The sequence below is a fragment of the Emys orbicularis genome, chromosome 10 (assembly GCF_028017835.1).
Source record: "Emys orbicularis isolate rEmyOrb1 chromosome 10, rEmyOrb1.hap1, whole genome shotgun sequence".
NCBI lineage: Eukaryota > Metazoa > Chordata > Testudines > Emydidae > Emys > Emys orbicularis.
This window is the reverse complement of record NC_088692.1, coordinates 16,020,095-16,042,818: the sequence shown is the minus strand read 5'-3', so window position 1 is coordinate 16,042,818 and position 22,724 is coordinate 16,020,095. Positions and strand designations below refer to the sequence as shown.

At 43.8% G+C, this 22,724-nt stretch overlaps 1 protein-coding gene across 1 annotated transcript; it reads left to right on the top strand.

Annotated features, from left to right (window-relative positions):
* Positions 1-820: 820 nt before the first annotated feature.
* Positions 821-18,017, top strand: KDELR2 (KDEL endoplasmic reticulum protein retention receptor 2). The gene is made up of 5 exons (XM_065412804.1): positions 821-997; positions 12,388-12,488; positions 13,909-14,067; positions 15,776-16,028; positions 17,899-18,017. Exons 1-5 carry the CDS (start codon positions 907-909, stop codon positions 17,931-17,933), a joined length of 639 nt encoding a protein of 212 aa, XP_065268876.1. The 5' UTR covers positions 821-906; the 3' UTR covers positions 17,934-18,017.
* Positions 18,018-22,724: the final 4,707 nt, after the last annotated feature.

Below are 22,724 nucleotides of genomic sequence, written 5' to 3'. Positions count from 1 at the left end.
ACAGAGTTCCCAATGTAAGTGACTAATAGATCAAGCAATCATACATAGCTTGTCTACAAACAAGATTACAGCCTTATACGAGGGCAATACCCTTAGCCCGCTGCAGGGAGTGCTAGTGACTATGACAAATGCTGCACTTGCAATTAAATTGACTTGCAAGACTCCGGACTCCAAAAATCAGCATGAAGCTAGCCAGGCCCAAGTCAAAGGAAACCTGCTCCGAGCAAGTCAGCTAGTCCAGTGATGTGACCCATACACTAAGCGAGAAATGAGTGCAGGAGTGCCCCAAGAGGGGCAGGCACTTTCTGAAACACAGTGGAAGACACAGTCCCTGGCCCAAGACCAGTATGTCCTGTCTGGCACCCCTGGGGATGGGGACAGGAAGGGACAGTCTTCTGCAAACCTCTTGCCCCCCTTACCTGCACTCCGGGGCGCTGAAGCACAGCCCCGAGCTAGCGTTTGGCAGAGCTAGTCACGCCCAGAGTGCAGATTAAGCTGCTGGGCGGGGGGGCTGTATCGGGGGCGTGGGTTACCTCGTGCCCGGCTCCGTAAACCCACCAGCAGCTCTGGCCGAGCAGTAAGTGACTTGTCTGGAGGGGCCACACTAACAGCCCGCCGAGGAGGGCGGTGTCGGCTGCTCACGGGGCACGCCTCGCGCCGCGCCCCTCCCGCGCGTGCCAAACGGGCCTGGGGACTCAGCGGCGTGCGAGCGCGCTCAGCCCCGAGGCGGGGGGAGGGAAGAGGAGGGGGCGTGTCCCTTGCGGTGGGGGCGGGCCCTCCTGCTCCGGTTTCCCAGGGTGCATTGGGTGCGCTGGCTGTCTGGCCACGTCTCCGGGCCACGTCGCTCGGTGCCCGTTGAGCTCTCGCCATCTTCGGTCCCCGGCTCCGGGCTCCCCTGCCTCCGCCATGAACATCTTCCGCCTCACCGGGGACCTGTCCCACCTGGCGGCCATCATCATCCTGCTGCTCAAGATCTGGAAGACCCGCTCCTGCGCCGGTGCGTGCCCGGGGGGACCGCGCGGACTTGGGGGAGCGGGGCCTGATACTTCCTGGGCGGACCGGACTGACCAGAGCCGACCCGAGGGAGCGGGGACTGATCCACCCGAGGGAGCGGAGCCTGATGTTCCCTGGGAGGACCGGACCGACCCGACGCGGGGGAGCGGGGCCTGATCCTCCGATGCGGGGAGGGGGACGGAGGGAACTAGACCGACCCGGGTGTGTGTGTGGGGGGGGAAGAGAGTGGATCGATCTCGCGGTCTCATCTCAGCCCCTTCTGTGGGGAAACCCGCTTTTCCACAGGGGCCTCTGCCCTCCCCTCCAGGTGTGGGGTACCCCACCCCAGGAGTTGCCTCAGTCGCCAGGGGATCGGGCGGCGAGGGGGTTTCCTCCCTTCCGCCCCCCGGGACACTGAGGTGGGGAGCGGTGTCTTTGCTGGGGATGGGAGAGAGGGATTTCTTTGTGGGGGCATATTTGGCTGCTCCAACTGCTGGAGAGAGAGAGAGAACTGTCAGGTCTTCATGGGGTACTCACAAAATCCCTAACAGCAGGGAGAAGGGGGGAGTTTTCTCTGAAGAGCTGTCCCGCGTGTAGACAACATGAAGACTTCCCCTTCCCAAATGTGGGAGGCTTGGGTAGATGTGAATCAGGGAGACTCGTCCTTGCCCGTTCGCCCCCGAAAAACACCCCGGGGCTGGGGTAGCTCTAAATAAAGGCGATGCGCATTGCCTCCTCGTGTGACAGCTCTGATCATGTTACAGATTTAGTGGCTTTAAGCAGTTGCAGTTATTCATGCTTCAGTCCCTGACGCGCTGCAGAAAGCACTAGTACTTTCCTCCATCCTACAGTTGTGCAGCTCATTCCTTATGTAACTGCCCGGTGCAAAGCGAATGAATGGGGAGATGGTTTGGAGGAGGGAAGGAACGAGTCTCCTGGAAGGCAGGCAAGCGTCACTTTGCACAACTCCATCAGAGTTGCAGAAATAAGATTAATTTCTTAATTTTAAGTGAGCTGTGCTCATTCTCTAGCAGTTTCCAGCCTAATTTTTCCCCTCTCTGTATACTTTCCTTCTTTAAACACAGATCTAATTTGCAACGGGCAGGCTTTGGTGCAGATGTTTGGAGTAGCTGACATTGCAGTTTGCAAATCCTGAAGTTTCTCTTGCTGTCTTCCTATTCTATATCTAATCACACTAATTTGCACTCTTAATGCCTTTTTCAAAAGGCGTTACGTTGCCATCCTATTAGATTCGGGGGTTTTGAGCGGTTTCTCACTTATATTGCCAACTGCAATAGAAAATTGGAAGCGAATGACTGAATCCGGGCTTGAGAATAGGCTCTCAATTGGGATCCCTGGCCTAGTCTGACGTGGCAGCTAACTGAAGGTGTGGTGGATTGAGCTGCTAGGAAGAGGGATGATGTTGAATTCTGGCTGTACGGTGTCCGCTTTTCAGAACCACTATTCTCATGGGTCTGTAATTTAGCTGTGTAAATTCACTGTCACTGCATGGGGGAAGGCTTGCTTCCTATTGTACATTTATTAGTGCTTTGTCTAGTCATAGTCTTAACTCTCTGCTACAGAGTGGAGCTTCCCTGGACTGGTGTGTGTTTAAGTTGGGGGAATCCCCAGTGTGTGGAGGGATTCCCTGGATGGTGGTTTAAAAAAAAATCGCTCAGGCTGATGATGGATTCCCCATCACTTAAAGTTTCTTTAATCAAGATTGGATGTTTTTCTAAAAACATGCTTTAGGAATCCTTTTGGGGACAATTATACAGGAGGGCAGACTAAATTATCACAATGGAATCTGTATCCATAGAGAAAAGTGATTGGGCTTCTACTATTTCACTCAGTGAACAGTAGAGCTATCTGGAAATAGCTTTGGAAGCAGTTTTCTACCATTGTACATTGTTCCAGAAAGCTAGAACAACTGCTGCTCCAGTAATTCAATGTAGGTGCTCCATATATGAGTGTTAAATAATCTGCCCACCCAGCAGCTATCTGTAATACCAATTCTCCTACAGCCTGGCCTTTTTGGCCCTCAGTGAGAGCAAGTATTCCTGTAACTAGTCCTTGCTGTCACTTGTTGGCATGAAGCATTGCCTACATACTAATTTTATAGTGAAGCAGGAATGGCTAAGGTGGTGGGTTAACAAAGTACAAATAGAGAGCTATTGTAAATTAAGAGCCCCAAGGGGCCTGAGGATGGGGAGATAAAAAGGATGGTATGTAGAGGTAGTATGTTGTGAAGCAATTAAGCCACACTTACCACATTGAACTGTCTAATACCCTGTGCAGGTAAGCTAGATGTGGAAAGGTGAAGAATACGGAAAGACTGATATCTTGTGTCAGCTACAGTCACTATTAATTTGGTAGTTTGGGGAAACTGTTTTTTAAAGTTACCAATTTTGAGTTACAATATTTGTCACAATGTATAAGTAACTTGGTTTTCTAACAAACTTTATTTTTATTAGGCTATCTAGCAGTGAATTTAGGATGTAGATACAATGGCAGTTCAGAACTATTTATAAGGGGCCCTACAGATTAATGTTATTTAAAACATAATCCTTGCCAGTAGAGCTTACAGTCAAAGAGCCCAATTCTACAAATCCTTCTTGATGTGAGTCATACAAATAAGAGTTTTGGAGTACTGGGCCCCATGTCAAGAAACAAATGCAGAGAAAGGCTTGTGGTTTGGGAGTTTAAAAAGACTTCCAACCCTGGCATATGAGATATTGAAGAAGGGCTATATTGAAACCAGTGACTAAAATGAAAGGTTATATTTTCTATTGCTTGAGTGGTTAAGGTGCTAACCTGAGATTCAGAAGATCCTGGTTCAGTTCCCTGCTTCACAAGACTTCTTATGTGATCTTTTTGGAATACTGAGGTACTTATTATATCAGCAAACATACAATATAAAATAGAATTTAGTCCCTTCTCCCCTCCCCCAAAGGAGCTTAATGATCAAAATGCTATCCGTTCCCCAAAGTCATTTTCTCCAGAGTTAGTAGGTTTTTGGAAACAAACAAACCTTTACCTCTGTCTCCAGTAAGTTATAGAGTTGTAACATCTCTCCTGGGGGCTGCTTTTCTAGCACCAAGAAGTGGAATAGCATGTGTTATATCGGGCCCCAGACTCCTTCCACTCCCAGAATGCCCTTCTAAAAGGAAATTAATTAACTTTTCCTTAGCTCTTTTAGTAGGAAAAATCTGCTTTATGCTCTTATCTATTCCTCTTTATGAGATGGAGATAAATTTACCAGGGTTTATTTTCTTAAAGAAAAGTCAGGTGGAACTAGGGGGAAGGAGTTCAAATCCTTCTTTTCTCTTCTCTCAGGGCTCTAGCCTCTGAACCCTGACAACAATGAGTGAGAATAAATTCACCGTGGGCTTTTCTTCAGAGGCTCATCCCTTCTGCGGTTCATTTGGGTGCAAGTGATCATGTAATGATAGATTTGATGATTCTAAGGAAAGGAAGGAGTGAGAGCACTAGAATAAGGACAATGGACTTCAAAAAAGCAGACTTTAACAAACTCAGAGAACTGGTAAGTAAGATCATGTGGGGAGAAAGTCTAAGGGAAAAAGGAGTTCAAGAGAGCTGGCAGTTTTGCAAGGAGACAGTATTGAAGGCTCAATTGCAAACTATCCCAATGTGAAGGAAAGATAGGAAGAGGCCAATATGGTTCCATCAGGAGCTCTTTAATGACCTGAAAATCGAAAGGAATCCTACAAAAAGTTGAAACATAGACAAATTGCAAGGATGAGTACAAAAGAAAAGCAAAAGGATGTACAGCCAAAATGAGAAAATCTAAGATACAAAATGAGTTACACCTAGTAAGGGACATAAAAGGTAATAAGTTCTGTAAATACATTATGAGCAAAAGAAAGATGAAGGAAAGTGTAGGTCCTCTGTTTACTGGCCAGATACTCAACACAGTTAATATTAAACAACAAAGGGGAAGGAATACAAACCAAAATAGGGAAAGACCAAGGTCAAGAAAGTTTAGGTATGTTAAATGTTTTCAACTTGGCAGGGGCTGATTAAATTCATCCTAGAGTACTTAAGTAGGGTGACCATATTTCCCTATGCTGAATACGGGGCACCTAGTAAAATTACTCATATTCAAGCAAGTTCAATGGCAATCAATCAGAACGATGCAGTACAAATGTTTAAATTAACATCAAGTTGACTGAGCCTGTTAAAAAGAAATACTGCTTAGTTGGATTCTTTTTATTTACCTTCTTATCTTTAAGGCTTTAGGATTCACATTAGGAGGGGTGACACACACGAGGAGATGTGACACACACACACATACACACACTCCTGTACACCTCTCTCACACGGGGTGGGTGGGTGTGCGACCAACCCAACCCTCCCTGCCTGGTGCTCTCCGCCCTCCATGCCTGGCTGGGCCCCAGGATGGACCCACCTCTCCTGGTACCGGGCACTGCGTCTTCCCAAAGCAACACATGGAGTGGGGGGGGGGGACATGCAGGGTCACATGCCCCCCCTCACCCCACCCCACCCCATTTCTGTCAGGGTTCACACCAGAATGTAGCCAGCAGTAGCCTTTCGGGAGGGAAGGGAGAGGAGCTGCTTCCAGCCGCAGGAGAAGGGGACTGGGGGAAGGGATCACCTGGCCCATGTCTTTGCAGAGCTCATCTCATCCCTGTGACTGGAAGCAGCTTGTCCCTTCCTGCCTGCACGGTGTCGAAAGGCAGCTAACACCTTCAGGCTGTTGCTGGCCACCAACATAACCCAGCCGCCTCCTGTCCCCCAGCTACAGTGTGGGCAGGAAGGGGTTAAGCCTTAAGGATGCATTGTGCACCAGGACCCAGGGAACCTGACTGCAGGGGCTTCAGCGAACCTGGTCAGAGAGTTGGATCGCCAGGGAAGGGTGCCTAGGGGGCGGAGCAGCCCTGCACTCCCTCGGGGCAGGACCCTAGGGGGGTGGGTGAAGAGGGTGCTAAGCCCAGAGGGGTGCTGTGGAGCTTGCAGGGTCGGGATGCAAACAGGCTGGAAATCACTTCCTCCTCCCACCACCACACCAGAGCTTAGCTGAGTGGTGGAGAGGCTTCCCCATGCCAGCGCTGCACAGGGCTTTGGCACATGCAGGGCTTGGCTCCTCCTGGCCAGCACCCCAGGCCAGAGAGTCTTGGGCTTTCCCAAGGTGCCAGCCCAGCCAGAGGCAGTAGGGAAAGGAAGGAGCCTGCTGGCCAGACTATTGGTGAGCTGAGTGCTCCGACCAGGGGCTGGTTCTCCTCACAGTGCTGGAAGCGAGATGTGTCCCACCGGGGGAGATATGGAGGAGCCACGGGACTGGGGGGCGGGGTGAAGGGGAAAATCAGGGAGAGGATAGAAAGAGGGGGAGCACATAAAGGGCTGATGGGTGAGCAGCAGAGGAAACACATAACTGGCCGCTGCCTGGCGCCTGCCCATACACACAGGCCTCACAGCACACAGCCAGTGCCGGCCGGAAATGGGCCAGGGGGCCGGGCCCTGCTGGCTGAGAGCCAGCACACAGTGGGGGCTGCGCTGATGGACTGGCAGAGGGAGCGGCTGGCCCCACAAGCTACATCTTCACCCTGCCACCAGCCTTGCACACCTACCCCCATTGTCAGCCACTGGACCCCCTCACTCACTGCTGGTGGGCAGGTGGCTGGTGAGCAGGGATCCAGTCAGCAGCCGGACCCGCCAGTACTGATGGAGGGGGGGGGGAATAAAATATGGGACAATTTGCCCGTTTTTAAGAAAAAGTCAGGACACCTGCAGGAGGGCTTAAATATGGGACTGTCCCTTTAAAACGGGACATCAGGTCACCCTATACTTAAGGAATGAGCTGAAGCAATCTTGGAATTGTTAGCAGTTATCTTTAAGAACTCTTGGAGGACTGGTAAGGTCCCAGAGGCCTGGAGAAGGGCAAACATAGTACCTATCTTTAAAAAGGGGGAAATAGAGCACACAGGGAATTATAGACCAATCAGCCTGACTTTGATACTTCGAAAGATGCTGGAACAAATTATTAAACAATCAGTTTTTATGCACCTAGAGATTAATAGGGCTATAAGGCATAGCCAGCATGGATTTGTCAAGAACAAGTCATGCCAAACCAAGGCAAAATTTCCTTCTTTGACAGGGTTACTGGCCTAGTGGGGGAAGCAGTAGATGTGCTATATCTTGATTTTAGTAAGGTTTTTGACACAGTCCCACATGACATGCTTATAAGCAAACTAGGGAGATGCTGTCTACATGAAATTACTATAAGGTGAGTGCACAACTGGTAGAAAGACTGTACTGAAAAAGTAGTTTTAAGTGGTTTTCTGTCAAACACGGAGCGCGTACCTCGTGGGGTCCTGCAGGAATCAGTCTTGGGTCTGGTACTAGTCAGTATTTTCATTAATGACTCGGATATTGGAGTGGTGGGTGTGCTTATAGAATTTGCAGGTGACACCAAGATGAGAGGGATTGCAAGCTTTTTGAAGGACAGGATTAGAATTCAAAATGACCCTGACAAATTGTTGAATTGGTCAAATTCAACAAGATGAGATTGAATAAAGACAAGTGCAAAGTACTTCTCCTAGAAAGAAAAAATAAATTGATAACTACAAAATGAGGAACAACTAGCTACGTGGTAGTACTGTTGAGAAGGATCTGGAGCTCATAATGGATTATAAACTTAATATGAATCACTAATGTGATACAGTTGCAAAAAAAAGTATAGTATCATTCTCGGGTATATTAACAGGACTGTCCTATGTAAGAAATGGGAGGTAATTGTCCTGCTCTACTCAGCAGTGGTGAGGCTTCAGCTGGAGTACTGTGGCCAGTTCTGTGCACCACACTTTAGGAAAGATGTGGACAAATTGGAGAGAGTCCAGAGGAGAGCACCAAAAATGACAAATCATTCAGAAAATGTGACCTATGAGGAAAGGTTAAAAAAACCTAGGCATGTTTAGTCTTGAGAAAAGAAGACTGAGGGGGGACCTGATAATAATCTTTTAATATGTTAAGGTTTGTTATAAAGAAGATGGTGATCAATTGTTCTCCATGTCCACTGAAGGTAGGACAAGAAATAATGAGCTTAATCTGCAGCAAAGGAGATGTAGGTTAGCTATTAGGAAAAACTTTCTAACTATAAGGGTAGTTAGGACCTGGAAAAGGCTTCCAAGGGAAGTTGTGGAATCCCCATCATTGGAGATTTTTAAGAACACGGTAGACAAACACCTGTGAGGCATGGTTTAAGTTTATTTAATCCTGCCTCAGCACAGGGGGTTGGACATGATGACTTCTCAAGGTCCCTTCCAGCCCTACATTTCTATGATTCTATGATTTTTCCTGTGGGAGTTTGTCATATCAGTGTTTGTTATAGTCTAAGAATTCTGTAAACATCAGCTTACTCAAATTTGTCTGTAAGGCCATTCCAGAAGCACATCACCCATTATAATGGTACCAGATAACACTTCAACGGTCACTGATGAATACCCAACTGTCATCTTGAGGGCTTTATGCTATCACTTACAAAGCTTGTTTATTCGAGCAGTTTGTAACTTAACACCAAATATGCATGCACCCTATGATTTTTTCAGACGTTAAGGAAGGGTGTGAGCAAACCGACAGATGGTTTAACTGTTTGACCCCAAAGTAAGGAGAAAATTAGAAATAATTAAAAAAACAAAAAAGCCCCCAAATGAGTGATTCCCAAACTGTAGTTTATGGACCACGGAGAGCTGGCAAGTCATAGTGCTGATTCCTCTTTTCCGTCTGCTTCTGTGTGTGTCCAAGGTCTGTGTTCCAAGAAGAGCTTGAAGGCCTGAAAAAGCAGCTGGAAATGAGGGGGAGACAGCCTGTGTACCTCTATTCTGAGCCACTGATTCCTAAGAGAAGGAGAGGAAATGGGGATTGAGGCCTCAAGGAGGAGGTGGTTTGTGATAGGGAAGGGGAGACCACAAGACAATTTCTGTATATGAGAAGTGAATAACACTATCAGTGTTTGAGAACCCCTGCCTTAAATTGTTCTGGTAATGTGTTAGATTAAGTTAGAGGAAGGAATTCAAGGGGAGAGCAAATTAACTCAGGTAGTACTGTTCATTAGAGCTTTGGCAGAAAAACAATCCAGATTTTGGATAGCCAAACTGCTTATTTAAGCTTTTGAATTAGGGCTTCAGAACAATATTTATCACACCAAACAGCAACTCAGAAATAATTACTAGGAATCTCTGTGTTGAACTCCATACAGGATGTTGCTGCTGACTTTATTTAATATCATTATAAATTTCCTTTTTATGACATGGAAGTCAATATAAGATGCTAAATAATGTGCTTTCATGAACTATACTCCTGGGGGAATTCTACGCCACTACGCACGCACAGAATTCATGTCCTCTGCAGATTTTTTTTCCTCTGCAGAATATAGATTCTGCTGGAGAGGCGCTGCAGTTACACTTTCACCTACCAGGGGCTGCTGTGGCTCCAGAAGAGAGGGCAGCCAGCAGAGAGGGAGGGGGAAGAGGCTGCGTTCCTCACCGTGGGGACAGGTGAGGAGGCAGGGGATGGACAAAGTGTGGCACATGGGGTTGCTGGGAGGTCATAGTCTGGGGTTCAGAAGGGTTAGTGGTGGGGGATAGATTGGCATGGGCTAAGGAGCTAGTGGGGTGACAGTATAGAGCCAGGGGCTAAATGGGAGGAGGGCTGCAGGGTCACATGGGGACGGGGAGGGAGGCTGTGGGGGTGCTGGGGGTAGAGGGCTTCAGGGTCAGAAGGGAATGGGGGTACAGGGTGCTGGGACACATGGGGACAGGGGCAGATGCGCATGATTGAATGGGAAGAGCTAGAGGTCAACCAGGGTCTGCATGGGGGATGCTCCCCAACTCCCTAACAATTCCGCCCCCCCCCGCAACCCCGCTCCCCCAAAAAACTGTTGCATACTTCTCCCACCCACATTCAACAACCCTCCTGCTTCCCTCCCAGGCTCTTTCCCTCTCCCTCAATTCCTCCAGTACCCCTGACTTCCCCAGGCCTTTGCACTGCTTCTGAGGGATGTGGGAAGTACGTTTCTATATTGTAGTTTAAATGAATTACTTAGAGTTCTGTATTAATATGCCTAGTAAGGAATCTATTTGTCAAAAAAAACCCAAAACATTTCCTGAATCTTTTTTTCCCCTGTCTACATTGTTATAGACATACTTGCTGGCAGGTATTTTGAAATAAATTGCCAAAATAATTGAAACTGGCATGATTATATTGTGTTATTTTGACAAATAAATATGCAGAATTTTGCAGAATTTTTAATTTTTTGGCACAGAATTTCCCCAGGAGTAAAACTGTCATGTACAGATTGTTTTCTGTAATCCATTTCAAGTTAGATTGTTTGCTCTGCAAATTAACTCATGAAATTGATTTGTTCTTCTGCGATATCCCTTGCCAAGTGTTAAAGATAACCTGCAATTGCAAGGGCTGTCAAACTACATGATGTATACCCTAAATGAGCAGGGTAAGAGGGGCATTATGCACATTTTAAATATAAAATTGACCTTTTTCCATCTGGTAGGTCCTGGAATCAATACCTTCCATGGGACCAGCTGCTCTGACTTCACATTCATCACTGAACCTTACTAGAGGCTGTAGCCAACTTGTATGGGAAAGACAAGTCCATATTTTCTCCAAAAAATGCCATTTTAGAATTTATTTATTTTTTAAATCTACAACGGTTTGGAGGGGGTTATTTTGGGTTGGTTGATTGTTTTGTTTGTTGCAAATCTTGACTTTTCACAGTAGGCTGATTCAAGTCTACAGTAGGTTCTGTACCTGGCCTGATGCCAGGTATAATTGGCGGGTCTGGACTTCAGGGGCCAAATAAATGGATTTACTTTTATATTCAAAATATTCTAAATGCCCATTTTCAAGGCTTGAGAACTCCATTCAGCTGTGGCTAATGGTGAGTGGGGGCTTAAACCATAAATTTCATTTTTTGGAAAGTGAGATTGCAAAATTCCAACTTAGAAAAGATATAAACAAAAACTATATAGTGTTTGTCTATTTGCATAACTGAAGATTTTAAGCTTTTACAGGTTTTACTTTATTATGCTAAGATTTAGATTATTGGCAGTTGGTTGATACTAGAGAGAATGTATTAAGCTTCCCAAATAAATGTTTATTACATATGAAAGTTGTGATAAATACCTAATTAACAAAATATTACAATTAAGCTATTCAAGTAATACGGACTTTTTGTATAAATACAGTTCATTTAAGTGCAAAGCATTGTTTTATTTGCGGGAAACTTTACTCAAAGCATTTCCCTCTCTGCATGGAGAGCGTCATGGTTGAACTTTCTCTGTATTTTTTAAGGACCTGGTCCTAAAAGCCATTACTAGGAAATTAATTCCATGGACCTTAATAAAGAGGAGTAAAGATTTGCAGTGCCAGGTTTTAACTTTTATAGCAACTAATAAGCACGCTTTCTGACTATTCTATATAAAATTTATTTGCCTAATCATGTGGAGCAATTGAACTGTAAGGCTTGGTCTACACTTACCCCCCAAGTCGAAGTAAGGTACGCAAATTCAGCTACGTGAATAACGTAGCTGAATTCGACATACCTTACTTCGAACTTACCGCGGTTCAGACGCGGTCCACACGTGGCAGGCAGGCTCCCCCGTCGACTTCGCGGTACTCCTCTCGTCTAGCTGGAGTACCGCAGTCGACGGGGATCACTTCCTGGTTCGATTTATCGCGTCCACACCAGACGCGATAAATCGAACTCGGAACTTCGATCCGCAGCCGTCGAACTACCCGGTAAGTGTAGACTAGCCCTAGAGTAGTTTGCCACATTCACTGTTAAAATAGCTTTAATTCCTTTCAAGTCACTAAGCAACTGGTGTTTGTGTGCTCCTCTTATCCCTGGAATATGCAGTATCTCTTGTTTACATGCTCTATCCTTGCATCTTTGGAGCTGTCCAGTATGTAGCTAATGTATAGGGGCATGTGACAACACGGGTTACAATACAAAGCTAATTCTTACTAATATAACTGAGCTCTGCTATATAGAAACCACTAGTGGTGATACTAAACAGATGGCTTAACCTCCAAAAGTATGATCTGCAAACTGTATGGCTTCTAATAACTTTAACTAAATCTTGTACCATGCTGGCACCTTTTCCACTGCATAGTTTAGTGATGCCAGTGCACCTTAGTTTGATATCACTAACGTGCACAAACTCATGACACTGTTGGTGCTTCTCTTAGTTCTGAGAAGTCAGTCTCTGTCCTCTTTGTGCAGGGAAATCCACTCGTGCAGGGAAATCCAATCCTGCACTTTCACCATTTACTTCTACACCGTTAGCAGCAAACATTGTCCTTTGTTATATATAATAATTATTTCATTTATTGCTTTAGGTATTTCTGGGAAAAGCCAGCTTCTCTTTGCTCTGGTCTTCACTACCCGTTATCTGGATCTCTTCTCTGCATTCATTTCATTGTATAACACATCTATGAAGGTACAGTATTCTGCATAAGTGAGAAAGGCTAGTCATTGTTTTGCACACACAATTCCTTTAACAAAAGCCTCTTCTGGTAGGTGATGGTCTACTGCATTGGTAACTTAAAGGACAAAGGAGCTTCAGACAACGTATATGGAAATTTGCACTCCATACAAATACTCTTTCCCACCAAAGAAACCTTCTATAAGCTCTTAATATGAGGAAATATGACATCTAAATCAAATGAAGCTGCAACTATAGAAAATTAGTAATTTGTTAAAAACTGTGTAATAAGATGGACTTTTCATTATGACATTTAGAGCTTTATGAACATCAGTTATCACAACATTGTAAGATAAACCATATACTGTTTGTAAAAACAGGTAATCTGACTTGCCCAAGGTTGCTCAAGAAGTTAACAGCAGAGCCAGGAACACACTCCCGGAATCTTTTGTCCCAGTCCAACACTCTAACTGCCACTAGATTATATTTCTTCAACTTTCATGTTCACTTTGATGTGTGTACTCTGGACATTGATGGGGTCGTGTTTTGTTACTCTGGGCATATTTGAATATATTTATCTTTTAATTTTTGCTTTTTTTTAAACATTATTTTCTGCATAGAGTCTGACAAAGCAGTGGAACAAAGCACACTGTGTACAGCATTATGGCTAGTCAGTGATAGAAAAGGAAAAAAGAAATAGAAATCAACAGTTCAGGGCTTCTAGACATGTGCTCTTTCTCCAGGCTGTGTGGCTTTTAAAGTGTTAGATCGGCTCTGTTGAGTAAGCATGATGCTGTTGCTACATGACAGAGCATGCATGAGGATCAGATCTGTGTTTCTGATCACTGCATAAATTTTCTAATATCCATGTGCATGTTGCACTGTAATTTTCAACCATTCATAACTTCATATTTTTCAGAAGTCCCAAAGCACATACTAGTAATGGATTATGCATATGTACAATTTTAAGTTTAAATGTTTGGCAGTTTTTAGTATCCCCTTCACAATTTTTCTACAAGAGGGAAAATGTATTTTTCCTCCCAGTCCTCTCCACTCAAACTTCTGGAAGAGTTTTGTTGAAACTTCCTTTAGTCACTGTTAGCCAGAAGTAAGGTATGGAAAAATGTAGAACTAAAGGTGAAATGTGAAAATAGAGGGTTATATTGGAAACTGCCTTGCATCCTGTATGACGGAAGCCATCAGGTTATAACTTGTATAATTATTTAGATTAAAAATGTAGAACCAAGAGTTATTGGCTTTTGAATTAGTACTCTATGAAGAGGAGTAAAACACCGTTCACTCCTTGTATTCTTTTGCAGTGTCATATAGACAAACACTAAGCTTGGGGTTTTTTGTAAACAGTAATGTATTTTTTTTTTTTTGTTAGGGGGTGTACAATCATATTTGTGTTCTGTTTTTTTTTTTTTCTTATTAGCTTATCTACGTTGCTTGCTCATATGCCACTGTATACCTGATCTACATGAAATTTAAGGCTACCTACGATGGAAACCATGATACATTCCGAGTGGAGTTTCTGGTGGTTCCTGTTGGTGGACTCTCGTTTCTTGTCAATCATGACTTCTCCCCTCTAGAGGTTGGTTGAGGTTATTTCTGGTATTTTAAGTTTGTTGGTTTTCTGTAATAATGTAAAGATGATGTAATTTTATTTAAAATATGCTTTCAACTGTTAGAAATGTTTCAGTATGAAAAAATATTTTGAGGGTGTATTGGACATTAAAGACACTTCTAAAAGCCCATTTGTAAAATACATCCAATGACAGATATGGTGGTCCTACACCCCTCACATACCTTTAAACTCTCTGAACTTCAGTTCAGAATGTAGTCTGTGTAAAGAATACAGGTTATGGCTCTTAAAAGACTGAATTTAGTGCTCCAATGGATGGTCACTTCATTGTTTTATCAAACAGAAGCATATATTGTTCACCTCGCACTCATGGCTGTGATATTAATCCAGCAATATCATTTGTCTTATGTTTTCGGGCATTTTTCAAGCTTACCAGACTGGCAGCCAGTGAGAATTGGGTGCCATCTGGTGAAACCAAAAAGAATTACAAAAATTCTGAATCATTATACTGTATTACAAACTTCTAGAGTATTTACAGAAATTGTAGCCACACTAGAAATACAGTAAATTTGTTATTGTTTATCAGCACAGAAAATAAATGCTTCCCTATAGTATAAAATATACCCTCCTGTATATATTTTAATTGGAGTGAAACTGAATTTTTCTAGGCCATAGGATTGTCAGATTTCATTAAGGAAAGTGTCTTAATATTGTCTTGATGTCCTTCATTGCAACATTTTGTTTTTAAATCTCTTTTTTTTTTTTTTTTTCTGTTGATTCATGAGCTTTCAGCCAGTGTTAAAATGCTCGATTATTTTGATTTCCATGGATGTTGCAAAACTTTAGGCTGGATGCTCTTTCCATTTAGGCATAAAATGGAATTTTACCTTCTTGCCTGCTTTTTATCTGGAGAGTACGCAACAATTGTAGGTTGATAAGTTTTTTCCCCTCAGTTAATAAGGTAAATGGATAAGAATTCTCTTCTAGTCAACTGAAGGTTTTTTCTCTACTTTTTTTTACTTTTTTCACAATTAGAGCCTGACCCTGCAACAAGTGAAGTCTATGGAAGTTTTGCTACTAGCTTCAGTTTGTGCAGGATCATGCTCTAATTGGGGGTGCGTGTGAAAGAAAATAGGAGGAACTTACTCATCAGGGCTTTGGAGCGGAGCTGGAGCTGGAGCGCAGAGCAGCTCCAGAGCAGTGGAGCTGCAGATTTTTGCCTGGAGCTGGAGCGGAGCCGGAGCACAGCTCCAAAGCCCTGCAATTTACTAGCCTAAGATTCTTTGTTTAAATTCTGATCCAGAGAGATGAAAAGTGGCCTCAACAATTTGGAGACACTCAGCATCTCACAGAATCAAGTCTCTTAAATGGATTTCAGGGTGCTGCAAATCTTTAACTCAAAGGCACATACTAGGAAGCATTGACTTCATCCGCAAATTACTGCTGCAGGCTCATTAGATAGTTGATTCAGAGATTCTCTTGTCTACAGTCACTTTGGCTGTGACTCATCTCAGGAACAAGTCTATGCAGTTTTCCTACTTGTCCTGATTGGAGAAGGTTTTGTCTGGATTTGTGACAAGGAGGACTTTTCAAATTACTGTATTTGTTCATAAAATTGTTTGGTTTGACCTCAGTTTTTACCCCCTAACATCTTCCTTACTCATAGGCATGGAGGGAAATTAGTGGTATTGAATGTATTTGCCTTTTTGTCTTTCAGATCTTGTGGACCTTCTCTATCTACCTTGAATCAGTTGCTATCCTCCCCCAGCTTTTTATGATTAGTAAAACTGGGGAAGCAGAGACCATCACCACTCACTATCTTTTCTTCTTGGGTCTGTACCGTGCCTTGTACCTAATCAATTGGATTTGGCGCTACTATTTTGAAGGATTCTTTGACCTCATAGCTGTTGTTGCTGGTGTGGTCCAGACCATTCTTTACTGCGACTTCTTCTATTTGTATGTTACAAAAGGTAAGTAGTACAGTAACTGGCAGCATCAGGTTGTATTATAATACCCCGTAGTGTTAGGCATGGTTAAATTGACTTTTTTCTAACTGATTGTCTGTACTGAGGTCACCAACTTGTTAATATTATGTGTAAATTATTACAGTACATTTTTTTGGTAGTTCTGGGCCTTTTGAGGGCCTGTCTCCACTACAGGTGGAACCATGGTTCTGATGAGTCTCTGTGACATAGTTAAAACTAATGTAATTCAGTGTATTCACATTGCACCTTTTTGGGGGAACAATCATGTCATCCCTGCTTCCTGAACCCTGTAAAATCAGCACAGCTCTTCCACACTGTTTAAACTGGTAGTACGAGTCCGAAGGAGCGTCTTTCAAGATGGAGAACACCTTCTGGACAAATAAGATTTGAGTGTATTTTATGTTGATCCAAGAAACCATCAGCCCTGTAGAATCTGTTAGCTGTTCTGCCCCTCCTCATATTTCCCCCCATCTTATCACCCCAAAGTTGCATAATTGTGAATCTTATTACTTTGGTTAGGCCCACTGTGGTAGATCACCACTACTGGTTCATTGATGTTATCATACCCTGGCCTGGCAAAATTCATGATGCTAGAATTTAAGAATTTCCATGTGTACACAGGGGACAGAGTGGAACAGGCTCTTCTTTCCATATACAGTAACTCCTCACTTAAAGTCGTCCCATTGGGAACATGCTCGTTTAAAGTTGTGCAATGCTCCCTTCTAATGTCGTTTGGCAGCCGCCTGCTTTGTTCACTGCTTGCAGGAAGAGCAGCCTGGTGGAGCTAGCTGGTGCATGGTTGGAACCAGGGTGGACCAACAGCCCCCTATCAGCTCTCCCTATCAGCTCCCTGCTCCCCTAAGTTCCCTGTGCAGCAGCTGCCCAGCAGGCTAGCAATTGCAGCTGTCCCTCCCCCACTGCCATGTGCTGCTCCTGCCCTCTGCCTTGGAGCTGCTCCCCGAGACTCCTGCTTGCTGTGGGGGGGGGAGGGGGGAGGAAGAGGGGGACTAATGTCAGGGTGTCCCCCTCCCCCCTGCTCCTACACCCCGCTTACCCCATCTTCCATAAAGCAAGGGGGACACACGACAGAGGGAGTTTCCAGGCAGTTACAGCTGCAGTCCGGTCTCAGCTTGCTGATCTAATTAACAAGGCAGTGTACTTCTGACCCACTCTTCATACTTAAAGGGGAAATGCGCATCTCTCTCTCTCTCTCACACACACACACACACACACACACACACACACAGAGGGTGTGTGTCTCGGTCTCTGCCCTCCCTCCTTTCCTGTTGCCTTGTACAGTAGAGTGTGAGAGTTAACCCTTGAGGGCTCAGCCAATTGCTAGTTCATCATTTAGCAGTAAGGCATTCCCTGGAAATATCCCACCCTCTGACTCCTCCACCTCAACCAAGCTTCACAATCATCATCACTGTGTACCAGTATTAAATTGTTTGTTTAAAACTTATACTGTGTGTGTGTGTGTGTGTGTGTGTATGTATGTGTGTGTATATATATGTGTATATATATATATATATATATATATATATATATTTATATTTTGTCTGGTGAAAAAAATTTCCCTGGAACCTAACCCCCTCATTTACATTAATTCTTATTGGGAAATTGGATTCGCTTAACATGGTTTTGCTTAAAGTCATTTTTCAGGAACATAACTACAATGTTAAGTGAGGAGTTACTGTACTCTCCCAGGGAATTTAATGGCAGGGAGATGAGAGTTAGGAGGACCTGATTATAGAGCATTTCTTACAAAAAAGTGATTCTGTCTGATAAATACTTCAACAATTTGTCCATGGATACATCTATGTATTTAGTAACTTTTTTCTCTTTTTTTTCCTAGTACTAAAAGGAAAGAAGCTCAGTTTGCCAGCGTAAGTGCCAAAAATCATCCCCAGCATCTGTCCTTCCGGATGCTTGGACAGAACAATCCTTACCACAAGCAAAGGCGAAGATGCTTGAGACAGAAAGTCAGAAATACAACTCTCTTTTTAGCACAGATAGTCATCAGTGGCTCTGTAAGAACAGAGGAAAAACAACCAGCGGATTTCTGTTTGATGCATCTTGCCTCTATCTTTTTTTATTACTATGTATAAAGATTTTTTACATAAAGAAACTTATACTGTATTAATAAATTCAGTGTGTAGTTTCAATTTGAATAGTTCCAAAAGTGAGATTTTGTGAGGTTGTTTATGACCAGAAATAAGTACAAACACTTTTTTTTTTTTTTTAATTTTCAAGGATTCTTTCAAATTACTGATTTATTTCAGTGCACACACATGTGTGCTTCCTGATGGATGGTAATCATTATTCTTCCCCTTCATTTCAATTTTCATTCCACTATATTTATTTTTTTTCCAAAAGGTGAATTATATCTGTCAACTTAAATCTGAACCCACTGATATTTGATGTGAAGTTCTTGTGACCAGTATGCTATGCCATGTGCTGATAGGGAGTTTCCTATGAAAACATGTCAGTGCCATTAAGGCTGGCAGTCATGTTTTGTTAGAGTTTTCTCTCTTTGGATCCTTCCCTTTTAAAAACAGGCTGTTAAAGGATGTTAGGGAGTCCATTCTTGTGGCCACCAGGGTGCGTGCCCTCTGTGTCTTTGATCTGTTGTCTAGGAAGGCAATCCAAGTGATAAAGTATTTGGTGGCAATGCAGGTTAGAGAGGGTAAGGTGCTTGGCTGTGTGGTTTAGTGGTAAACATTTCTATTGTGTTCTTTATTCAGGAAAAGATGGTTAAACTGTTTTGGATGTAGAGCCCTACTTTCATTAGTAGTAACATTGTTGCAGCTATAAGGATGAATAACCCATGATAGTTGTCAATTGCAGTAATCTGTAGGTGATCATTTTAAACGTCTTCAGTTTTTTAATGAATACTTTACAAGTAATGTCCATGTTCAGCTTCAAGTGGTTTTTGATGTATCACTTTTGGACAATTAGTATGATTTTTATAAACTTGTTTGAAAATCAGCAGCACCAATTACCATTCTTTATATTCTTTAAATGATTCCCTTTTTTACTGAGCTGTTGCATGATTTATCCTGTGTTACCATCCTCAATAAACATTTTATGAAATGGTGTAAATTGTATCTTTGTTCTTAAATTATGGCTTTGTATCATCCTGTGTCTGGATGAACAGTTGTAGTAACAGACGGTTGTTTAAATTAACTTCATTGTTGCTGTACTGGTTTTTGTGGGGAAAATAGATGTATTATCTTTAAATACAGAAACATCTGTTAGTATGAATGTTTTAGAAAATAATCTTAAAAGTGGGAATAAATCTGTGGCTGCACTAGATTGGATTTAGAAATGTGACAGAGAAGATGAGTGGATCAAACACAAAGGGGGTATGAATGGTCTACTGTTTTGAATACTGTATTGGGATTCAGGAGAGCTGGGTTCAGTTCTTGCCTTATACTTTGTGTATGAACTTGGATAAGTGACTTAATGTACTCTGTTCCTTAGCTCTGCATCTGTAAAATGGTCATAATACTTTCTCCCTCACAGGGGCGGTGTTAGGATAAAATCCAGTATGATTGTGAGGTGTTCAGATACTACAGTAATGAGTGCCAAATAAGTACCTGGATAGATTTCATATTATTAATTACTATTGACCTGCATTTGGTTAAATTGTATTTGTCTGGTATGGGTCCCTTTATTTCCCTCACCCGTATACCACCTAACTTCAAATGTAAATGAGATTGTTTTTCAGCTACCAGTCCAACTACTAGAGGCATTTCTGTATTCTCACACCCATCCAACAATTTTGTGACTTGCTTTTCCCACATCCTTTTCTTTTATTTCTGCCCGTATTTTGTGTATTTCTCTCCACCTTTAATATCGTTCCCAGTTCCCCATTTGTTCCCTAATGTTTCCATCTCACCTGTCTTCCATACCTGTTGAAAACCTGCTGTCTCTGACCCACACCTTTGGGGAAAGGTTTGTTTTTTACTCATTGAAGTTAAGACTGGTTTTGATCCTAGTTGTAGCCCATAAATTGAACATAAATTTCACATGTGGGCATCTCCCTTTCTGAGATGGCCACTTCTGTAAGTAGAAAGACTGTCTCCTGAGGTCTGTACAGGAATTCTGTTTTTTCTATACATATCCAGCTTTGGGCGAGGTGAACATGGAATATTACTGAACACACAAAAATTACATTAAAAGGACATTATTAAGGTCTCTTTCACTTGCAATCAATCCCCTGCCTCATTCATTACACACTTCCAACTTTGCAACAAATGAAGTAGGGGTCCTACAGACAGGTTTCTTCACTATATGACCCTAATTCATTCCCAGAGTAGCTCCATTCTGTGAACTGAATGAGGCAAGGGTCTTGTGGGAAAATAGTATGTGATTATGTAATTATGACCATCATAAATCCATATCCACAAGGGGGCTGAATTAAGGTTGCACAGGCACCCTTAATTCTGGCATTTCCTAACTTTTGAGTGCTTGACTTTTATGTGCAGGCTTAAGGTTCTTTTAACATCATTTGTGTGTGTGTAATTTCCTATCTTATTTAAAAAAAAAAAAACCTTACAATGTGGCATCCTAATGTATGTCTATACCGCACTGTAAACCTGGGTCTGTGGGACCCGGGCTTGTGGACTCGGTGTTTCTGAGCCCATGTTGCATTGTAAACCTGGTTTACAACTGCTGGACCAGCAGAGCCATGCTAATGTGTCCAGACTACACTATGCAGACCTTCTGACTCAGGTCTATGGCTTGAGCTGCATCCAGACTGAAAAATTACAGGGCTTGGACCCAAGTCACAGTGGAACTCAGGGTCTGACGCAGCGATGTCGCTTTCCAAGGGTACCCAAGAACCAAGATTGTGAGGCACCTTGCCACTACTTGCCTGTAGTGTGACAGAGTTTTGGCTCTGCTTGCTTTGGAGCAGGTCCCTGAAACCAACAGCCTGTAGCAGCATCAGCACTGCTTTCCAAGCCTTCTCAGACCTCAATCTCTCTGTACAGGTAGTGACAGGCACACACCAACCCCCAGATACTTGGAGCATTCCCTGCAGTGTCCAGCCCATTATCCACGGGACATTTGCAGAATTACCAGGCCCACTCATCCCAGAGGAACAGGATACCCCCCACTTGTAAGATTCAACTCATGACCAGCACTTTGCATAATACCACAGCACTGAGATATATTCATAGTGAAAACAAGAATAAATTTATCAAAGACAAGAGATGGGGGAGATAATGGATAAGGATATTGGAAACAAATGGTTACACAGAAAACAAAATTGTAACATGCTCTCCAGAGATTAAACTTAACTAACAGGTTAACCACCTGTCTAAAGATGTTTGTCACCCAAAGTCCTCTTTAGCGTTTTCAGCCTAGCTTGGCTGAGACCCTGCTTTCATGAATGGAGGTGGAGGATGCCAGGATGTTATCTTTGCCTTTTAGAAATAATCCCAAAGTTCATTGTCTTTACTCAGAGACAGGATAACACCCATTGCTTTTTTTCTTTTTCTGTGTGCTCCTTTCCTGTTGAGTTCACATCAGTTCATTACCATTTGACTTTGTTTGTAAATAGGCATCCTTTGTTTGTAAATAGCTTACAATGCTTCATTTACAGCATGACAGAAATACACATTTCTTACCTCCTATCTGGCGGAAGCAGCCTAAGACATGTCACCTTATGCTGACCTGCTTTTAATTTATATGCTTAAAACCATAATATTCTAGTACAGATTAATAACTCCTTACATAGTACACATACATACATTTCACAATTATATTGATGACCAGTGTGTCACTGTCTTTCAGTTGAGAGCTCACAACTTTTTTTGGTGAACCAGAACATACAGATCAGAATCAGGAGATTCTTGGAACCCCTCTGTATCTTGTCAGTGTGGGAGGGACCCACAGGACCTCACAATGTAGTGGCATGTAGGGTGATGGCATGGTGCTGTGAGGTGATATCATATGGTTGTCACAGTGCCATAAGGGGCAGAACAGGGCCAGCTGCCACATCTGCCAGGGGGCAGCATCATGGGGGACAGCCAAGTGCCCGGTGCCCAGCCTGCTGTCTCTCAGCGTCTCCACTTCCAGGGGAGTGCCTGTCAGCACGGGAGAGCTCTGCGCATGCGCCTCGGGGCTAGGCAGGCGTGGGGGAGAGGGAGCAGAGAGGACTCCGAGCCGCGCGTCCTTTGCGCATGCGCCTAGCCGCTCGAAGGGCGGGGATCGTAGAAGCCCTGCGCATGCGTCCCATCCTGAAACGGTATGGGAAAGCGTCTAGCCGCGCGAGCTCTACTCATGCGCCGGTGGCAAAGGGTGAATGTGTGCCCTGCGCGATTCTAAGGGCTTACGCTGCGTGGTTGCGTCATGGCGTTGTGTTGTTTTTACAAAATCCTGTTTGGACTGGTGTGACGTTCTGTCCGAGGAGAGCAGGGAGCGTCTTCCTGGTGCGGGGTCGCTTCTTGGGAGGCTGGGGGTGTGGCAGGGAAGTGCGGGGACGGAAGGCGGGCAGCCCGGCTGGGGCTGGGCATTGAAGTGTTTCGGGGGGGTTGGCCTGAGGGCAGGGAAGGGGGGGGGGACGGCCCTTCAGGAGCAGGGGTTGGCCTGAGGGTTGGAAAGGGGGGCAGGAAAAGGGGGTAGATGCGTAGTTTGTGGTCAGAGAGAAGTAATCTGAGGGATGGTGGCTAG

Bases quoted from the DNA above. Each gene is read 5' to 3' on its own strand.
- KDELR2 (XM_065412804.1), top strand. From the start codon at position 907: ATGAACATCTTCCGCCTCACCGGGGACCTGTCCCACCTGGCGGCCATC. The intron at 12,489-13,908 runs GTACAGTATTCT...TTTTCTTATTAG, and splicing joins TGTATAACACATCTATGAAG to CTTATCTACGTTGCTTGCTC. The intron at 14,068-15,775 runs GTTGGTTGAGGT...TTTGTCTTTCAG, and splicing joins ATGACTTCTCCCCTCTAGAG to ATCTTGTGGACCTTCTCTAT.